Below are 16,265 nucleotides of genomic sequence, written 5' to 3' on the forward strand. Positions count from 1 at the left end.
TATTTCGCATTTCGTCATTATATGCATGAACACGTGTTCCGAAAAGTTTATCAGGAAAAATCCTGCAATCCCGTTTTTAGTCGGATTACCAATAATTTGAAGAGCTTGTCAATAAATTAGTAATATTCATTTTTCTCCGTGCATTTAAAAACTCACCAATCTTTATAACGAGGTTGAAGTTTTGCTTTCTCGTTTGGGATTGTAATTGAAATTTCAACTGCACAAATGTGCATCATATGGATGTTTCTCTGAAGCACTGCTTGGTTTCAAGTGTAAAGCACCTAGCCCCTCTTACATTGTTTGATTCTTCTCACCTCAATTCACACTACCTATAGATAATAAATACCATGTGATTAAATCAAATTAAATTAGCTCCTGTTATCCATGCAGCCCAGTCGTTTACCGGCCACTAGGCCTATCAATCAGTTCGATCAATTCATTATTCATTTCATTCTGTATTGTAAAAAGAAGCTGGATGGGATCGTTTCCAATATATCACAGACGTCCAAGTGAATGAAGGTCGCCGTGTTAGTTCAGTGAGGCAGTACGTGATTAACAAAAGTGTTAATAATGCGGTGCTACGTGATATGTGCGTGCTTATAAAATAGGTAAATGCAGATATGGTACATATTATAACGCATTTATGCATTTATACATTGGCTGAAAGAAACATCCGTTCTATGTGAGATGACTGGAAAAATATTTTTCAATGTAACGTAAAATAACTGACTGCAATTTTTTTTTATAAAGTTATACATATTATCAATATAAAAAATGTCAAACAATTTTCAAATACTTTTCAGAATATTTATTTATCAAATGACGAACAAAATTGCATGGTGAATCATAAAAATAACTTTCAAAGTTTGCTCTTGAAAAGTTGATAGATAGATAAAAATTGATAGAAAATACTACATATTAATGAAAAGCTGATGGAATAATTAGCAAGCTTTTTGTAGGTATTGTGAAAGCACCTTAGCAATTATTCGTAATACAGTTAAAGCCGGGATGGCAGGCCGTTTCCTGATAAACCTTATGAAAGTCCTAATTTAGGCCCATTTGACTTCATATAGATATAATAACGTAATGCAAAAATATTATGATTTTTATGAACGCGTTTTCCGATATCACGATAATAGATTCCTTTTTTTACTAAAAGTTTAAGAAGAAACCTATCAATTCATTCCTTCATTTGAAAAGATTCTCAATAAATTAGCAATATTTCTACTTCTTGTAACATTATTAAAATACGCTAGAGTGGAGTCGTGTTGTGTCAGGAGGATAATAAATAATACAAGAGTTTTGATAATGTTTACGAATGTGTATGCTGAAATAGAGTTGTGCGGCGGTTTTCCTCTATCCTGAGGGAAATGGTATTTTAGTTATTTGTCTGCCAAAGTAGACTAGATACCATTAGCAAAAAAAATATTAATTAATGACACAAGTTCATCGGTACCTACCACTGATAGTCCAGTCAGTGGGGGATAAAAAAGGGCTCCACCTTGCAAAAGGTTAGGTAGTAGCGATTTTCACATATGTTGTTAAGATTGGGACTCTAAAGAAAAAAAAAAGTTTTCGACCTTGGGGGGGTCGAGCTCGACCCGCCATCTTGGATTGAAGGTGCCAAAATTTGGTTTTTTCAAAATAATTATGAAGTGGTTGATTTTACAACCAAATTGTTCAAGACAAACTTAAAGACAACTAAATTACCTACATTTTTTGTAGAAAGTTTTTTTTGTAAGTCTAATTAGGTAACGAGTTACAGCGGTTGAAAGAAGAAAATTTTGACAAAAAATTGTAAAACTCCAGTTTTCTTGATAAATTTTGTACGAACATATTACACAATATCATTTTAACGTATTTTTACATTACAATATACTTATATAGCATCATCCGTGTGCTCGATGACGTTGATTTGTTATAGTGGGATCCTAGTCTAAAGCTTCCTTAAATTCGAACTCGCCCCATTTCCTTTGTCGCTTTTCACTGAAGAAGGAATGCGCAAAGGTACGAAATCATCATTTTATGGTGTTTTCGAACAACTTCCAGAAAGCGAGCAACTTGAAGGTAGCAAAATTAATGTTGTGGATGGAGGATATCTTTTACATAAAGTTGTATGGAATCGGAATGATTATTTTGGGTCAATTTGCGAGAAATACGTTCACTATGTAAGAAATCACTATGGATCACATGCAGTCATTGTTTTCGATGGATATCCGCTTGATGATGGTGAAAAAAATACGAAAACCGCAGAAAGACTTCGCCGATCGAAGAAGCACATGTCTGCAGATGTTCTTTTCGATGAAACAATGCCAGTTCAAGTTTCACAAGAACGATTTTTAGCCAATGAAAATAACAAAGTCCGTCTGATTTCGATGCTTACAAATCAATTTATGCAGGATAATTTTACAGTTAAGCAGGCTGAAGAAGATGCTGATGAGTTGATTGTCAATACTGCGATTTCCTTGTGTTCATCATATGACGCTGTTTTCATTATTGGCGAAGACGTTGATCTCCTAGTTCTGCTGACAGCATTAGCACCACCCAAAAGTAGTATATATCTTCGCAAACCCGGGAGAGGTAAAACTTTTGAAAGACTGTATTCCGCGAATAGTGTGAAATACAAAGAGGCGGCTGAGAATATTCTGTTTCTTCATGCCTTTAGCGGCTGCGATACAACATCGTCCTTCTTCAACCAAGGAAAAACAAAATTTTGTTCGTTTGTGCAAAACGAAACAAGACTCAATGCCATGATAGGAATCTTCAAACAACATGATGCAACACCAGAAGACATAGCAGTTGCAGGAACACTCTGTCTTCTTGCTTTGTACGGGGGTGACATGGATAAGGAAACCTTGGAAGAAGTCCGCTACAAACGTTTCGCAAAGTCGACAACAAAAAGCAAATTCAATCTTGCCTCTTTGCCACCAACGAACGACGCTGCACGGTACCATGCATTTAGAACGTACCATCAAGTCCAAAAATGGTATGGAATCCGAAAAAATCAGAAAACTGGGGCTGGAAACGTGACACCAACGGGCTTGTTCCAGTAAGAATGACAAAGAAACCAGCACCCGAGACTTTATTAAAATTTATTTCATGCAATTGTAAAAAAGGATGCGGCGTTGCATGTAGCTGCAGGAAAGCTGGATTGAAGTGTTCTATTGTATGTGGGTGCTGTAATGATCAAACATGCCGAAATTCGCCAGAGGTTCACATCGATGTCGAGGACGAAGAAGAAGAGATTTTGTCAATGGAAGCCCAGAATCTCAGTATCACAGGAAATGAGTTAGATGATGACATTGATGACGAAGACTGTTATTAAGTAACATAATTTATAGTAACATAATTCATAGTAATGTAACATAATTTCGAAATCTACCATCGCTGGTATATCTGTGGAGTAGACCTACTGGGGATACCACAATAAAAAATGCACCATGTTCTCGACCTCATAGTGGTATGGAAATGAGTTATCAAAATTATTATAATTATGTAATGAATAACCCGAAAAAATTACAAAGTTGGGAATTTCATCATTTTTTAGAAAAATATTCACATTTCTGCCACTGTAACTCGTTACCTATTAGATTTACAAAAAAAAACTTTCCACAACAAATGTAGGTAATTTAGTTGTCTTTAAGTTTGCTCTCTACAATTTGGTTGTAAAAACGACCACTTCACAATTATTTTGAAAAAAACAAATTTTGGCACCTTCAATCCAAGATGGCGGGTCGAGCTCGACCCTCCCAAGGTCGAAAACTTTTTTTTTTCCTTAGAGTCCCAATCTTAACAACATATATCAAAATCGCTACTACCTAACCTTTTGCAAGGTAAAACTCCCCACTGACTGGACTATGAAACAGATTTAATTTCGTTCGTTAAATGGAATTAATTAAGTTGAGATGTGGTAATCTTAGAGGCATTGACCCATTAATGAGTTCCTTCCTAACAAATGTTGTTTCATCTAGCCAGCTCGGAAATACCTACCTACTAGATATATTATATTCAAGTCGACTTAAATATGCGAATGATTTCAGCAATTAATTAGGATCAAACGGCCGAAGAATGCCTTAAATTCGTAAAGTGTACATTCATTGCATATTTTTAGATGGATCTGTATTTTTCAAAGTGGACATACTCGCGGTTTCATTTTTTCATTATCACACTCGGGGACAGTTGCTAAAGTCGCGTTTTTATTATTTGGGATTAAAAATAGAGCGTTTTTATAAATTTGTTGTAATAGGTATATTTGTTTTCTGACATGCTTATGCGTATTATATTATTATTTAATATACCGACGTTATTTTTATGTGTCAACACAAGTTGTATTGTTGATATAACTTGAGTTTCTTCTTGGAGGGTTTTTCTATGAAAGCTCCGAAATAGTTCGTTTTCCGACGGCAAAGTAAGGTAAAGTAAGCAACAATATAAACCATATAAGTTACAATTTGGGAGACTGGTATGGGTACCGCCGACCCGGGACCTTTTATAGGATAACCAACACCTCTGCCATAGGTCGTCCCAAGTGGTTCGCTACATTTTGTAAGCAGGGGTGCCCGGGTTCACGGTGTGAGGTTTGTCCGGGTCTTAGCGGCGGATGTGTCTGCTCACCAGTTGCGAGGCAGGCCGGATCGGGAGACACTGGGTGAGAGAGAATTTTCGACCCCTCCATCAGGACTCAGTGAGAGGGATGAATTCATACGTGTCACTCCTGGACACACTGACCCCCAGATTCCTACATACCCCTCGTACCTTTTTCCTTTCCAGAACTTTCCATCCTTCCTTTTCTAAAAAGAAACTCCACACAGCATCCCCAAAGACGAAATGGTCCTTGAGGGGAATTATTTTCCTCCGGGCCTCGTATTTGGAGTTCATGTAAAACAAAAAAAACAACACATTCACACCATCACAACACATGACTGGCCAGTTAAGTAGCTGAGTTGAAATCGCGCTTGGGCTCCATACAGGCGTCGTGAGTTCAATTACTCGGTTGGATAAGTTCTCCATCACGATACAAGCAACATTTTCTGCTTAGTATGGTGGCAGCAAGAGATTTTCAAATATTATCAGGTTATTCTTAACCCAGAAATGTTTGTTTTTCTATTAAAAAAAACAAAATTTTAAATTTTTTAAAGATTTTTAAGGAAATACGTAATAGGTACATTAACGATGTATACTTTAATATTTAGTACATTATAACTTATAGTAGAATGTACTGTGAATGTCCAAACAAATAAATAACAAGTAGGTACTTTCCGTACCTAATACTTTCTCCATCAATTCGGTCTACAAACAAATAAATAAAAAGTTCTTCCCGTACCTAATGCTTTCTCCATTCGTTCGGTCTAGAAACAAATAAATAACAAGTTCTTCCGTACCTAATACTTTCTCCATTCATTCGGTCTACAAACAAATAAATAACAAGTTCTTTCCGTAGGTACCTAATACTTTCTCCCGTCATTCGGTCTAAAAACAAATAAATAACAAGTTCTTTCCGTACCTAATACTTTCTCCATTCATTCGGTCTACAAACAAAGAAATAAAAAGTTCTTCCCGTACCTAATACTTTCTCTATTCATTCGGTCTACAAACCAAATTAAATAAGTTTTCTTAAAATGTCTGATATTTGTACCTATACAATATTTTTACTCAACTACGCGATGCTACCTCATTCGTTTTTTTAAAATGATTTAAATAATATAATATTTCGTCTATCTACTTGATTTATGCGTCCTTTAGGTGATTTCTCACAAAAAACTCCTTCATAATGTGAACACTAGTAGGTTCGTTAAATAGATGCAACTCAAGAAAAAAATTAAACTAGAATTCCTAAAGGTTCATGAATAATTTTCCCCCTAAAGCTCTTCTTCTAGAATTTCTGTAATTAAATACTAAAAATATACATTGTTCTGTATGATATATATATATATATAAGAACCACCAATATGAAAGTACAACTGTTTGTTTGTGATGCAATCATAACATTATCACCACCAACTGAACATAATCAACTTTATCATTTGCATATTAGAGCAATAGGAATATATTATTATTCTGAAGTATTCGGGAACCGCCCCTAATTATAATAATGAAATATCCTCCAGAGCACCACATCAAAGTTCAAACATTCTATGCAATATATCCTGCTTTCATTATTAATAGATTTAATTAATCATAGCGACAGACGCGTCGTTTTGGACGCATAAAATTGACTTTTTATCAACTCGGCAGTGGATGTTTTCACGAACCCGAAACGAAGCGAGCCTATAAATTAGCGCCTTTATTAGTAGAGTATGATTAATAAAACGGACAAACTGATGAAAGTGTTGTCATGAATGTTTTTTTTCAGAGCGACATCATCATTATGCGCTAACTTATTAAACAAAAAATGGACTCGTACCTATTTTTCGAATTTTTAGCTACTTATGTGAATAATGTTTAGCTGTAAATAAATTAATATGTCAAAATTAATTTAGGTTTTTAGCCGCTTGAACTAGGAATTATTTTTGATTTCCCGTGCAATCTTTTTTAAACAATTTTTTGTCTAATGCAGTGTTTTTCAATCTTTTTGAATACGCGACCCCTTTACAGGTTGAAAAATTCTGGCGACCACATTTGACCATAGATACAGACAAAAAGTTAGTAATTTAAATACGTTAGTTATTTTCTCTATTTTGGTAGCTATATTCATTATTATCGCCTACACTCTGCAAGGAAGCCGCGAGAGCTTTGAAATTAAGTACGAGGTAAGTTGGTAAGAAGCTCTAAAATTATTAGTGCCATTTGTCACTTCATACTTATGTGAACTGACATTCTCTTCATTATTATTTTTTTGGTAAATTAATGTTTAAGACAAGATTTTTTATGCATAGCACAAAGGGTAACAATTATTTTATAAGCAATAATTATTAGCCTGAAACACTCATCCACATTGAAAAATCTCCTGATAAAAGATACGTAACAAGTGAAAAATGTAACAAGCAGTAATTATTGAATGAAACACTAGTATATATTGAATTATTTCGCGGATAAGAGATAAGCCTCCATAGCTCAGTGGTCAGAGCTGTCGACCGGAAATTGAAAGGACACGGGTTCATGTCCCGTTGACATTCTTTTCGATGGTGGACATTAAAATTAAAGAGAGAAACAGACTTAACTTAGAAAATGATTTGATTTTTAACATATCAAAAATAGCACAACGATTTGAAAAATAAACAAGCTCATCCATCTCACCGAAATAGTGTTTTTATTGAAGTTAGAACCACAACTTTTTCCTTTTGCCGGAGACTCCCCGAGGACACTTCGCGAACCCCCTAAGGGTCGCGACCCACAGATTGAAAAACACTGGTCTAATGTATCTATAACCTATTACATTTAATTTACGCAAAGTTTTTTATTACTTGTTGTAGATGATGGTGAGTATTGTATTCACCGCACACGGGACGCTTTGGGTATATTCATATATAAGTATGATTTTTTCTGGCATAAAATAATGTTCTCAGAATTTTTCCTCTAGTTTGTCAAAAAAGAATCATTTTTATCAACTCTCGGTAGTAAATCTTACCGAGGAGCTTGACCGTTGTTTACATCAATCCATCCCGTTTTAACACACTTCAAGAATAATTTTAAAAATTCAATATAAATCTTCCTACCATCAGCATGGAGACACAAAAATATTGAGTTAGAAAATGTTGAAAGTCGAATCAAGAATGACACATATCAAAAGTATTACAAATTCCGGAGCAACAATTTTAATACAATACAAAAATAAGGGAACGATTTTCTCAGGCGTCCAGGAACGTTCGTGTCCACGACTCTCCGTCCAGTGGAAGAGTGGAAAAGCCGCGTTCAATAGGGCAATTGGATCGGGGGTTACTATCCAGAGCAACGAGGCAGCAACTCAAAATAAAGTACAAGAAATACATTATTGATGGTGAAGAAGTCGCTTTGAAAACTTATTCAAAATATCAACCAAAGGTATAAGCGTGGGAAAAATATGTTGTTGGGACTTAGCAGTATTAACAATAATACCAATCAAACATGGGTTTTGTCAAATATTTAATCAACTTTATTCATTCCCGAACTTGAAATACTACACACAGCATACCTTTGGTCATAGAGTAATGCACGGCACTGGTAATTATCAGATAATTACATGGTCAGGTATAAAAAAGATATACTTATTCTTAAAACGGTGAGAAAAACTCTCATGTTAATAATACAGTAACACTGTCTGCTTCCTCTTTCAGCTGAAAATATTTATAGTTTCGTTACGTATTTTTGTTTACTGAGAGAATTCAACCCTGTATGGTGGAAAAAACATATTTTATGAAGGCAATAATTACACTTACCGAGTACATTCGGTGCACATTAATAACGACAACAACGGTTGTATGCACGATCAACAAAAAGTCCGTGCGCAGGCCGCGATGCGCGGAATGTTTTAACTTTTCCCCGCGCAGGCATTAGGATCAAAACCGCACCTAGCAGAATATCTATCGTCAAACATTAAGGGATCTTAGCTTTTTGCTGGCATCAAAGCTGCCGAATTGTAAGATGGTTGTTTCAAACCATACTAGTAGTCTGCAAACTATTTTACTGCGATTTGCTAACTATTGACGCCGTGGAGGTAAGGACATTAAAGGAATCATAATATAGAACTAAATAAAGCCACATTGTAAAACTAAATCTGGAAATATGCAGCCGCAGTTACCTACACTGGAACACTGGATCAATTATAAGAAATAAGCACTAAACAATAAAAAATAAATTAGTACCTAATTTAAGCGATAAAAAGAAGTATTTTAGTTAAAATAAGAAAGTGCCTTTCAACTAAATGTTTAGAAAACTTCAAGAAAAATGATATGAAATTGATTAAAAGTCAATCATTACATCCAATCAAACCAATTATTTGATTTTCACTGTTCACAATCCTGTAGGGACATAGCAATGTTTATAGTTGAATACAAATGGTTACCACAGTGTACAAACCTGCTAATTTCAATAAATATTTAGCTGCAGCAGCTGGGACTAGAATTTAAAAAAATCTATATCCGATACATCCCCGCAAAAAAGACCAAGTTAAATTATCATCAGGGGGAAAAGCGATACATTTGTCTGAAAACATTGCCGTTAACCAATTAGCTAAGCTTTGCAATCACCAAAAATTTTACATGTTAACTCTACAATCTGTTAAATAAAATAACCCTTTACACATGACACAAGTTTCGCTGGCATGTTTGCTTTGGCTGCATGACCGGGATATGTCCGCCAGCCATCTTGCCTCACAGAGTTAATAGCGCACCGGGCGGCTTTTTACCCGGCCAGCCCAGAACAAGGGGCGAGGGACGAAGGACAAGAGAGAGCGGGAACACCGAACACACGTAATAATTGCAAACAATCAAGCTGTCGTCGACTTTCGGGTAATAATTATGTCTTCGGGTTGGTCGGAGCACATGCGTGGTGGACTCGCGACGGGTTTAATTCAGCGAACGGAAGATAGAAAGACAAATGAGTGGGAAACATAAAAAGGGTGTCATCGGAATAAAAGATGTAATCAATTATTCTCTTAATTCTTAGTATTATTTACCTATGTACCTACCTTCAATTGCCTTATTTAGATTTGCTTGTTAATTTTTTATCATAATTTTTTTTCTATAAAAAAGACTAGTGCAGCTTGTAATCCGCTAACCCCTTTATCTACTATTAAAAGTGTTTTAAATTTTACACAACTGATAAACAACAATTTAACATTATGCAAAAATGGTCGTTTATCGTTTGTATAAAATTTAAAACACGTTTAGTAGTAATTCCCATGGTGTTTATATGCAAATGCTGTTTTTTTTCTTCATAATTTTATTTACGACAGATTAATCATAAATTTACAGAACAAGATTTATTTGATATTTCAACTTTCTTAACATTGGGAAAATAGGTATAAAAAAGTTTTAACGTTATTTAAAGAGTAATTAAAATTTTATATTGTTTTAGGAATTTTATTCAAAAGCACCATTCATCTTGTGACGCTATGCTGTGCTAGAACATCTGCCATGTGGTATCCTTATACAAGTCGTGGTGGTTAGTTAGATATTGGATGATATTAAAATTCTCTCGGGTAGTTAGTTATAAATGCCATAGAGCTTTAAAATAGTACCTACCTGCACTAATTGTTACATAAACAGTCATCTAAATTAATTTTCCTTGGTAAATCCCACAAACAAGTCTCTGCGGAAGACACCATAAAAATGTAGTTAGGTAGATAGTACAGCTACAATGCATGAAGTACGTACCTACTAGAAACGGGTAGGAAGCATTAATTAACGCATCCACGGCTACTTTCTACCTACGTCATATTTACTAACCTGATTAGTAACAGAAATATAGAGATCACACGGAGAAAACTTACTGATAAAATTTTGAAAATTTATTTAAGAATCTCTGCAAATTATTCGAATTCCGATTAAAAACGAGACTGCATGCCTTTATCGAATAAATTGACAGGTTTCCGAATAAACTATCAGTAAAACACGAATGTGTTGTGGCGATATCAGAGCACGCGTTCACAAAAAATATAATATTTTCGAATTTGTATTGTATTATCACGACAAACGCATGTGCATGAACAAGTGTTCCAATATATTATGAATGTAACAAAAGTTTATTAGGAGACGGCATGCTATCCCGTTTTATTATTGTAACATGATTGGTTTTTATTGTTTCAGCAATACTCATTTTTCTCCGTAAACTTTGCATTTGTACCTACTACCGTACTGTTTTTTAGATTGATCAATAATACAACGCAATTGGGTGATTATTGGTATCTTTTATGGCCTGGTAAATAATATAATGATTTTGCATTTAGGTTATTTTAAAGTTAGGTGTTATAAATTGATTTCCATTTCTCATAAGATTGTAGTATTATTCTTTTAACATTTTAAAAATAGAAACATGCATAAATATATCTTCGACGTTTGATATCTACAAGAAAGCGTTTAGAAAGTGATTTTGTTGACCAGAATGAGATGAGAATCATCATTAAAGTACTTTATTTTACGATGATTCTTATTTTAAAAGTAAAGTACCTACCTACTTTTATGATTCTGTGAAATTTAGATTGTTTTTAACTTTTCGTAACGTGATAAATACATATGTAAATGCGTACACCAAAGATATTAGAAGGTATACACACGGAGAAAACTTAATTATATGAAATATTGTTAATGTTTTAAAAATCTGTTAAAATTCTTCGTTTAAAAACGGCACTAGAGGCCTATGACGAATGATTTGATAAATTTCATAACAAACTATCAGTAAAGCACGAATTTGTTATGAGGAAGTCGGAACACGTATTCTTAAAAATAATAATATTTTGCATCTCGTCCGTTATATTTATTCGGATAAGGCCACCTGCGTTTAACACGTGTTCAGATCACTTATCTATTCTAGTGGAAATATCTATATTATTAGTCACATTTTTAACAGTGTCTTGATAAAAAAAGCCGTACTCATTTTTCTCCGTGCATTTACTTATTCTATTTACTAACTATGTAATATGGCTTGTGGCTGGGTTTTGATCAATGATAACACCAAGATATTGTATAGGTAATTGTTGTTTTTGTTTCCATCCAGTTCAACGTGCAGTCCTCCCAGCCTCTGTCCCAGGACGTGTACGGGGCCGCGGGAGCCGCGGGTGCCGCCGGGTCCGGGGGCTCCGTGAGCTCGGGCGGGGGTCCCTCCCCGGCGGGCAGCCCCCCGCGCCCCGCACCCCGCCTCCGCGCTAAGGAGGAGGACCTCAGCCTGCACGGGAGGACTAGTGCTGAAGGTAACATCAAATATACCTCAAGTACGTCATTCACATACTTATTATAATCGTAGATCAGATAACATTTCTTGTGCTTTTTAAGTTTTTAAATATTTGTTCACTGGTAGATACTTGATCTTCTTTACAGTACAAATTATTTAAAGTTGGCAGTATATAAATTCACATCAATCATATTTGAATTCTTATGTCAAACTTATCGCGTAAACTTATTAGATATAGCCCGAGTTATAATTTCCGTCTGACAGTACTGGAAGAAGAATATTTTTTCAACTTAAATAATATGTTATCCTTTGTGCTATACATAAAATATAACGTACTGGTCTCGTAAATATTAGTTTATTATTAAATATAATATAATTATTTTTCTTAATTTCTCCAAGGATGAAAGTAGTGTTTCGACTTCTGATTATATGCAATTATGAGTTCTTCTGACGCTTGAGTTCTTTTTTCTGTCCAATAATCTTGAAAAACATGTTGTTTTGTAGGATATTTCTATATATTTTCAAAGTTCCTCAACCAGGATCATTAAATAGGTCTTTACAAACTCTATGTGAAAAAACGCTCTGTGATTGGTTCATTGATGAATAGATCAGTGTTATTTCCCGAGTTCTTATGTTGAATTTTTCTTTCAACTAAATATTATGTATGGGATGTGGGTACCTTTTAATTTTACCGTATTCCTCAAATGTAATCGTGCGACTTCTTAGTTTTATCTTTTTTCCCCATTTGGTTCTGCGTAAACAAAAATTTAGAATTTAAATTTAAGATCCTATGGACGATATTTGTTATTTAACGATGTTTTCATTTTAATTACAAATGGACCCCCATACTCTCTCATAAATCCTTTCGCATTCTCCTAGTATTCTCAACCATTGACAAAGATAAACTATAATGGTATGTTAAACAGTTAAATAGTAACATCATTCAAAATAAGGCTTTTTTATGTTTTTACTATAAAATTAGTAGTGATACGCCGTATACATGAAGACACTCAATTTCCATTTTCCATTCCTTAACCAGAGAACAAGTTGGAAAACTAGTTATTCCACTGGCAAATGAATGTTTATAGCCTGTAGCAGCCCGTAGTGGAAATTTACAGCTTTTTTATATAGTAATGTGAATAATTATATCAAACTCACTACTGACTACTTGTTGGCCAGGGAAAGGTAGTAGATTTTTTTCAAGAGGTTGTGAGATGTGTTCTGTGTAATTATTTGTGGGTAAATGTTGAATTATTGATGGGACAGAGGTCCAGAAGCCGGTTCCTTGAGTAGCTTCATCAGATAACGAATGGAAAAAGGTCTATTCCAAAAATCGAGTGATTAAATAGTGAGCAGCAACACTTTTTCTTTGAACGGAAGTTGCATTCAAGAAATATCACCGTTTTTTAAACTTTATGTTGCTGTAGTTGTATTAGTCTTCCTGTCATCAATTAAGTGTGGTGAACTAGGATCTAAAGTAATGAGCCTACATCCGGAGTGTAGTGATCTACTCAATTGACTTTTTGTCGTTGAAGGTTCGATTCCTTCGCAGCGCATTACGTTAATAAGATTTTTTAGAATATGTGTAGCCTTATATGGGCGCTGCCAGGTCTCACACATTATCGAAATGTTGATGAGCCTTACAAACATGGCTTTACAGCTGTCCTAAAGATCTTCACAAATAATCATTGTATTCAAAAGGTGCAATTTCTTGCTTAAAAATCCAATTTACGAATCAGCGCTAACTTTGGGATTTTGTCGCTTTAGGCCCAACTCAGTGCCTTTTAAGAGTGTCAATGTGTTAAACGTGTTGATAAAAACACCAAACCTTAGGTGCATTTTAATTCTCTCAACTCCTCGTCTTTGTCCAAATCTTAGGACGAGAGACTGGCCTTCTAAAGGCTGTTAGCAGTGTTCATTTGACGAAGGGCAACCACCAAATTTCAACGCATTTCAATTCCCATCTTTTTACCCGGTACTCACACCATGGATATATTTCAATTTCTGTTTCTCAAAATTCATAAAAGCCGTGGTGCAAATCGATTCTTGTGCACAGTGACCCAATAACAGGATAATGTGTTAAAAGGGAACTTAACACACCAATTCTGTTCGGTTGCAAATTATTTATTTCCGTTCAACGTCCCCAGCTTCCAGAGACAGTGACGAAATCAGTACAAACATTTACGCATTATGACGAAAGGTCTTTTAGCAGTGTAATGAATTGATGGGTTCCTGAAAAACTCCTAGTGACCGGTCTATGAAGACGACGAAATCGGTACAAATGACGATCCCTAATCAATACCTCTTAATCAATGTGCTGAAAACACCTAACTCAGTGCATCAATTACTAATTTTTTGAATTATATATATTTGTGTTTAAATGCCTCAACAGTGTCAATTTATTATTGAAAACACCAAGCCCAGTGGATATTTTTTTATAATTTTTTTTTTCTATGTCTTTTCCACAGCGGCCTCATCCTCGAGAATGACGAAATCAGCACAAACGATAGTCCCCATTAATGCATTAAAAGTGTAAATTCGTTGCTGAAAACATCGAACTTAGCGTATCATTTCCTTTATTTGCTTTGTCCACAGCGGTCGGAGTGATCAAAGACAATGAGGAAATTAATGCAAATGATAGTCCCCAATAAACCTATAAACGCCTGTTTATGTGTTAAACACCAAACTCATCACTGCAGTTCCTCATACTATTCCCTGTCCTTGACGAAAATATAGTCCTCCCATTGCATCTATGCCTTGTCAATAGCGGCCGGAACCGTGGAGGACTATTAAGATAATGAAGAACAGCTTCAATGCGTTGCTGAAAATACCAAAATCAGTGCATCTTTCCTAATTCTCTATGTTTGTCCACAGCGGCTGGAGCGGTTGACGACGACGATGATGACAGTAGCTGCCAGGGTGCTCCGGGCAGCTCGCGCGCGCAGTACGTGTCGGCCAACTGCGTGGTGTTCACGCACTACTCGGGTGATGTGGCCAGCGTGGTGGACGAGCACTTCACGCGGGCGCTCGGCTGCACGGACAAGAGCGCCGCTGGCTCCAACAAGGGTGAGTTTATCTCCTTCTTTATCCGATTTGTCACATTTTTTTGCGTTACTGCGGTTAGTGAAGAATGGATTTGTTGTTTTTGGAGATTATCAAGCTCTTGCAGGACGATGGCTCTTAACTCTGTGCGACATCAAATTAAAGAAGTCATGTTAATTTATTAGGAGGTACCTAAGTTTATTCATGCCCTTAGGGCTTTTACATAAACAAGCCCCAATAAATTACATTAGAGTAATAAAATTAAGAGTAACACTAAAATTAATTTAAAAAATATATATTTAAAGACGGATAAAAATCGAATTCATCCGACCCACACAATAAAATTCTGAAAAATAAAATGGCGTAAACCACCCACAGTTATTAACTTATTACACATTTTAATTAACTAACTAACCATAACATCGCCAATAAACAATTAGATAATGTTAATTAAGTGTTAATCTCAAGTGACCTACCAGGTAAGTATTGTACTGTATATTTTCTCCATAAATAGTTAAGTAATAACATAGATCACTGTAGAAATGTATTATAAGTTTGTACAGCGCCCTTGAGGTGTTTTTGCACAAAAACGGCGCTATACAAGTCAACCAAGTATTATTATTATTATTAACACCATTTTCCCGCAGGGGTTGGCATATATAGCTAACCGTCACACAACTTCGCAGATTTCGGGGTACCTCAAGTAGAGGATATCTTCGAGAAAAATGCAATTATCCAAATTTACAAAGATAAAATCATAAAAAACTTTGAAATCCACCTATCAAAAAGGTATCCATACAAAATCAAAATACCAAAATTTAATACAAAACTAATGCAAAACAACTATACCTATTTAGGAATAAAGTATTTCAACAACCTTCCGATTGAAATGAATAAATTAAATAAACTGAAGTTATACTTGTCAGGAATAATTAACTTGTCAGGAAATAGTAATTGCCTGTTTTTCCCTTTATTTATATTTATTATCAGTCTATATTCTTCTCTACTTTATTTAGATTACTCTCAACTCTCACTTTCTAATTACTCTCTCAATTGCTCAATATTTAGTATCTAACAGAATCCTATATATGTACACCTACACATCTTTGGTGAGATTGCGATTATAAATATATTTTGTACCCATATGTAATTTATATAACACCACTGCCCACTTAAATATATTAAATAAAAAATTATAAATTAATTAAAAAAAACTCTGCCTCACAGATTTTTCATTAAGTTCATATTAAATAAGGACTAACTCTTGCATTATCTCAACCAGTATTTTTACGATACGGCAGGAATGGAACTTTTACTCGCCAACTTAGAGTTAAATCCGTGTACCTAACCACACGGATTGTCATTCAAAAAAACTCACCCCAAGCCTCAGATCGACTAGTTACGAAGTATGAAATAGA

The 16,265-nt window shown here is 35.0% G+C and overlaps 1 protein-coding gene across 4 annotated transcripts in view; it reads left to right on the top strand.

Moving 5' to 3' along the window:
- The window catches only part of vg (transcription factor vestigial), a 110,552-nt gene that overhangs the window by 34,801 nt on the left and 59,486 nt on the right, over positions 1-16,265 (top strand). For 2 of the 4 annotated variants that reach the window (XM_089650804.1, XM_089650818.1), the window contains 2 exons: positions 11,632-11,845; positions 14,680-14,871. In XM_089650804.1, coding sequence (XP_089506930.1) covers positions 11,632-11,845; positions 14,680-14,871 — 406 coding nt within the window. The remainder of the gene's footprint in view (positions 1-11,631; positions 11,846-14,679; positions 14,872-16,265) is intronic. The other 2 variants (XM_089650812.1, XM_089650827.1) reach the window with 1 other exon arrangement.

Source organism: Hesperophylax consimilis, chromosome 1 (genome assembly GCF_061612785.1).
Source record: "Hesperophylax consimilis isolate HC1 chromosome 1, BYU_Hcon_1.0, whole genome shotgun sequence".
NCBI lineage: Eukaryota > Metazoa > Arthropoda > Insecta > Trichoptera > Limnephilidae > Hesperophylax > Hesperophylax consimilis.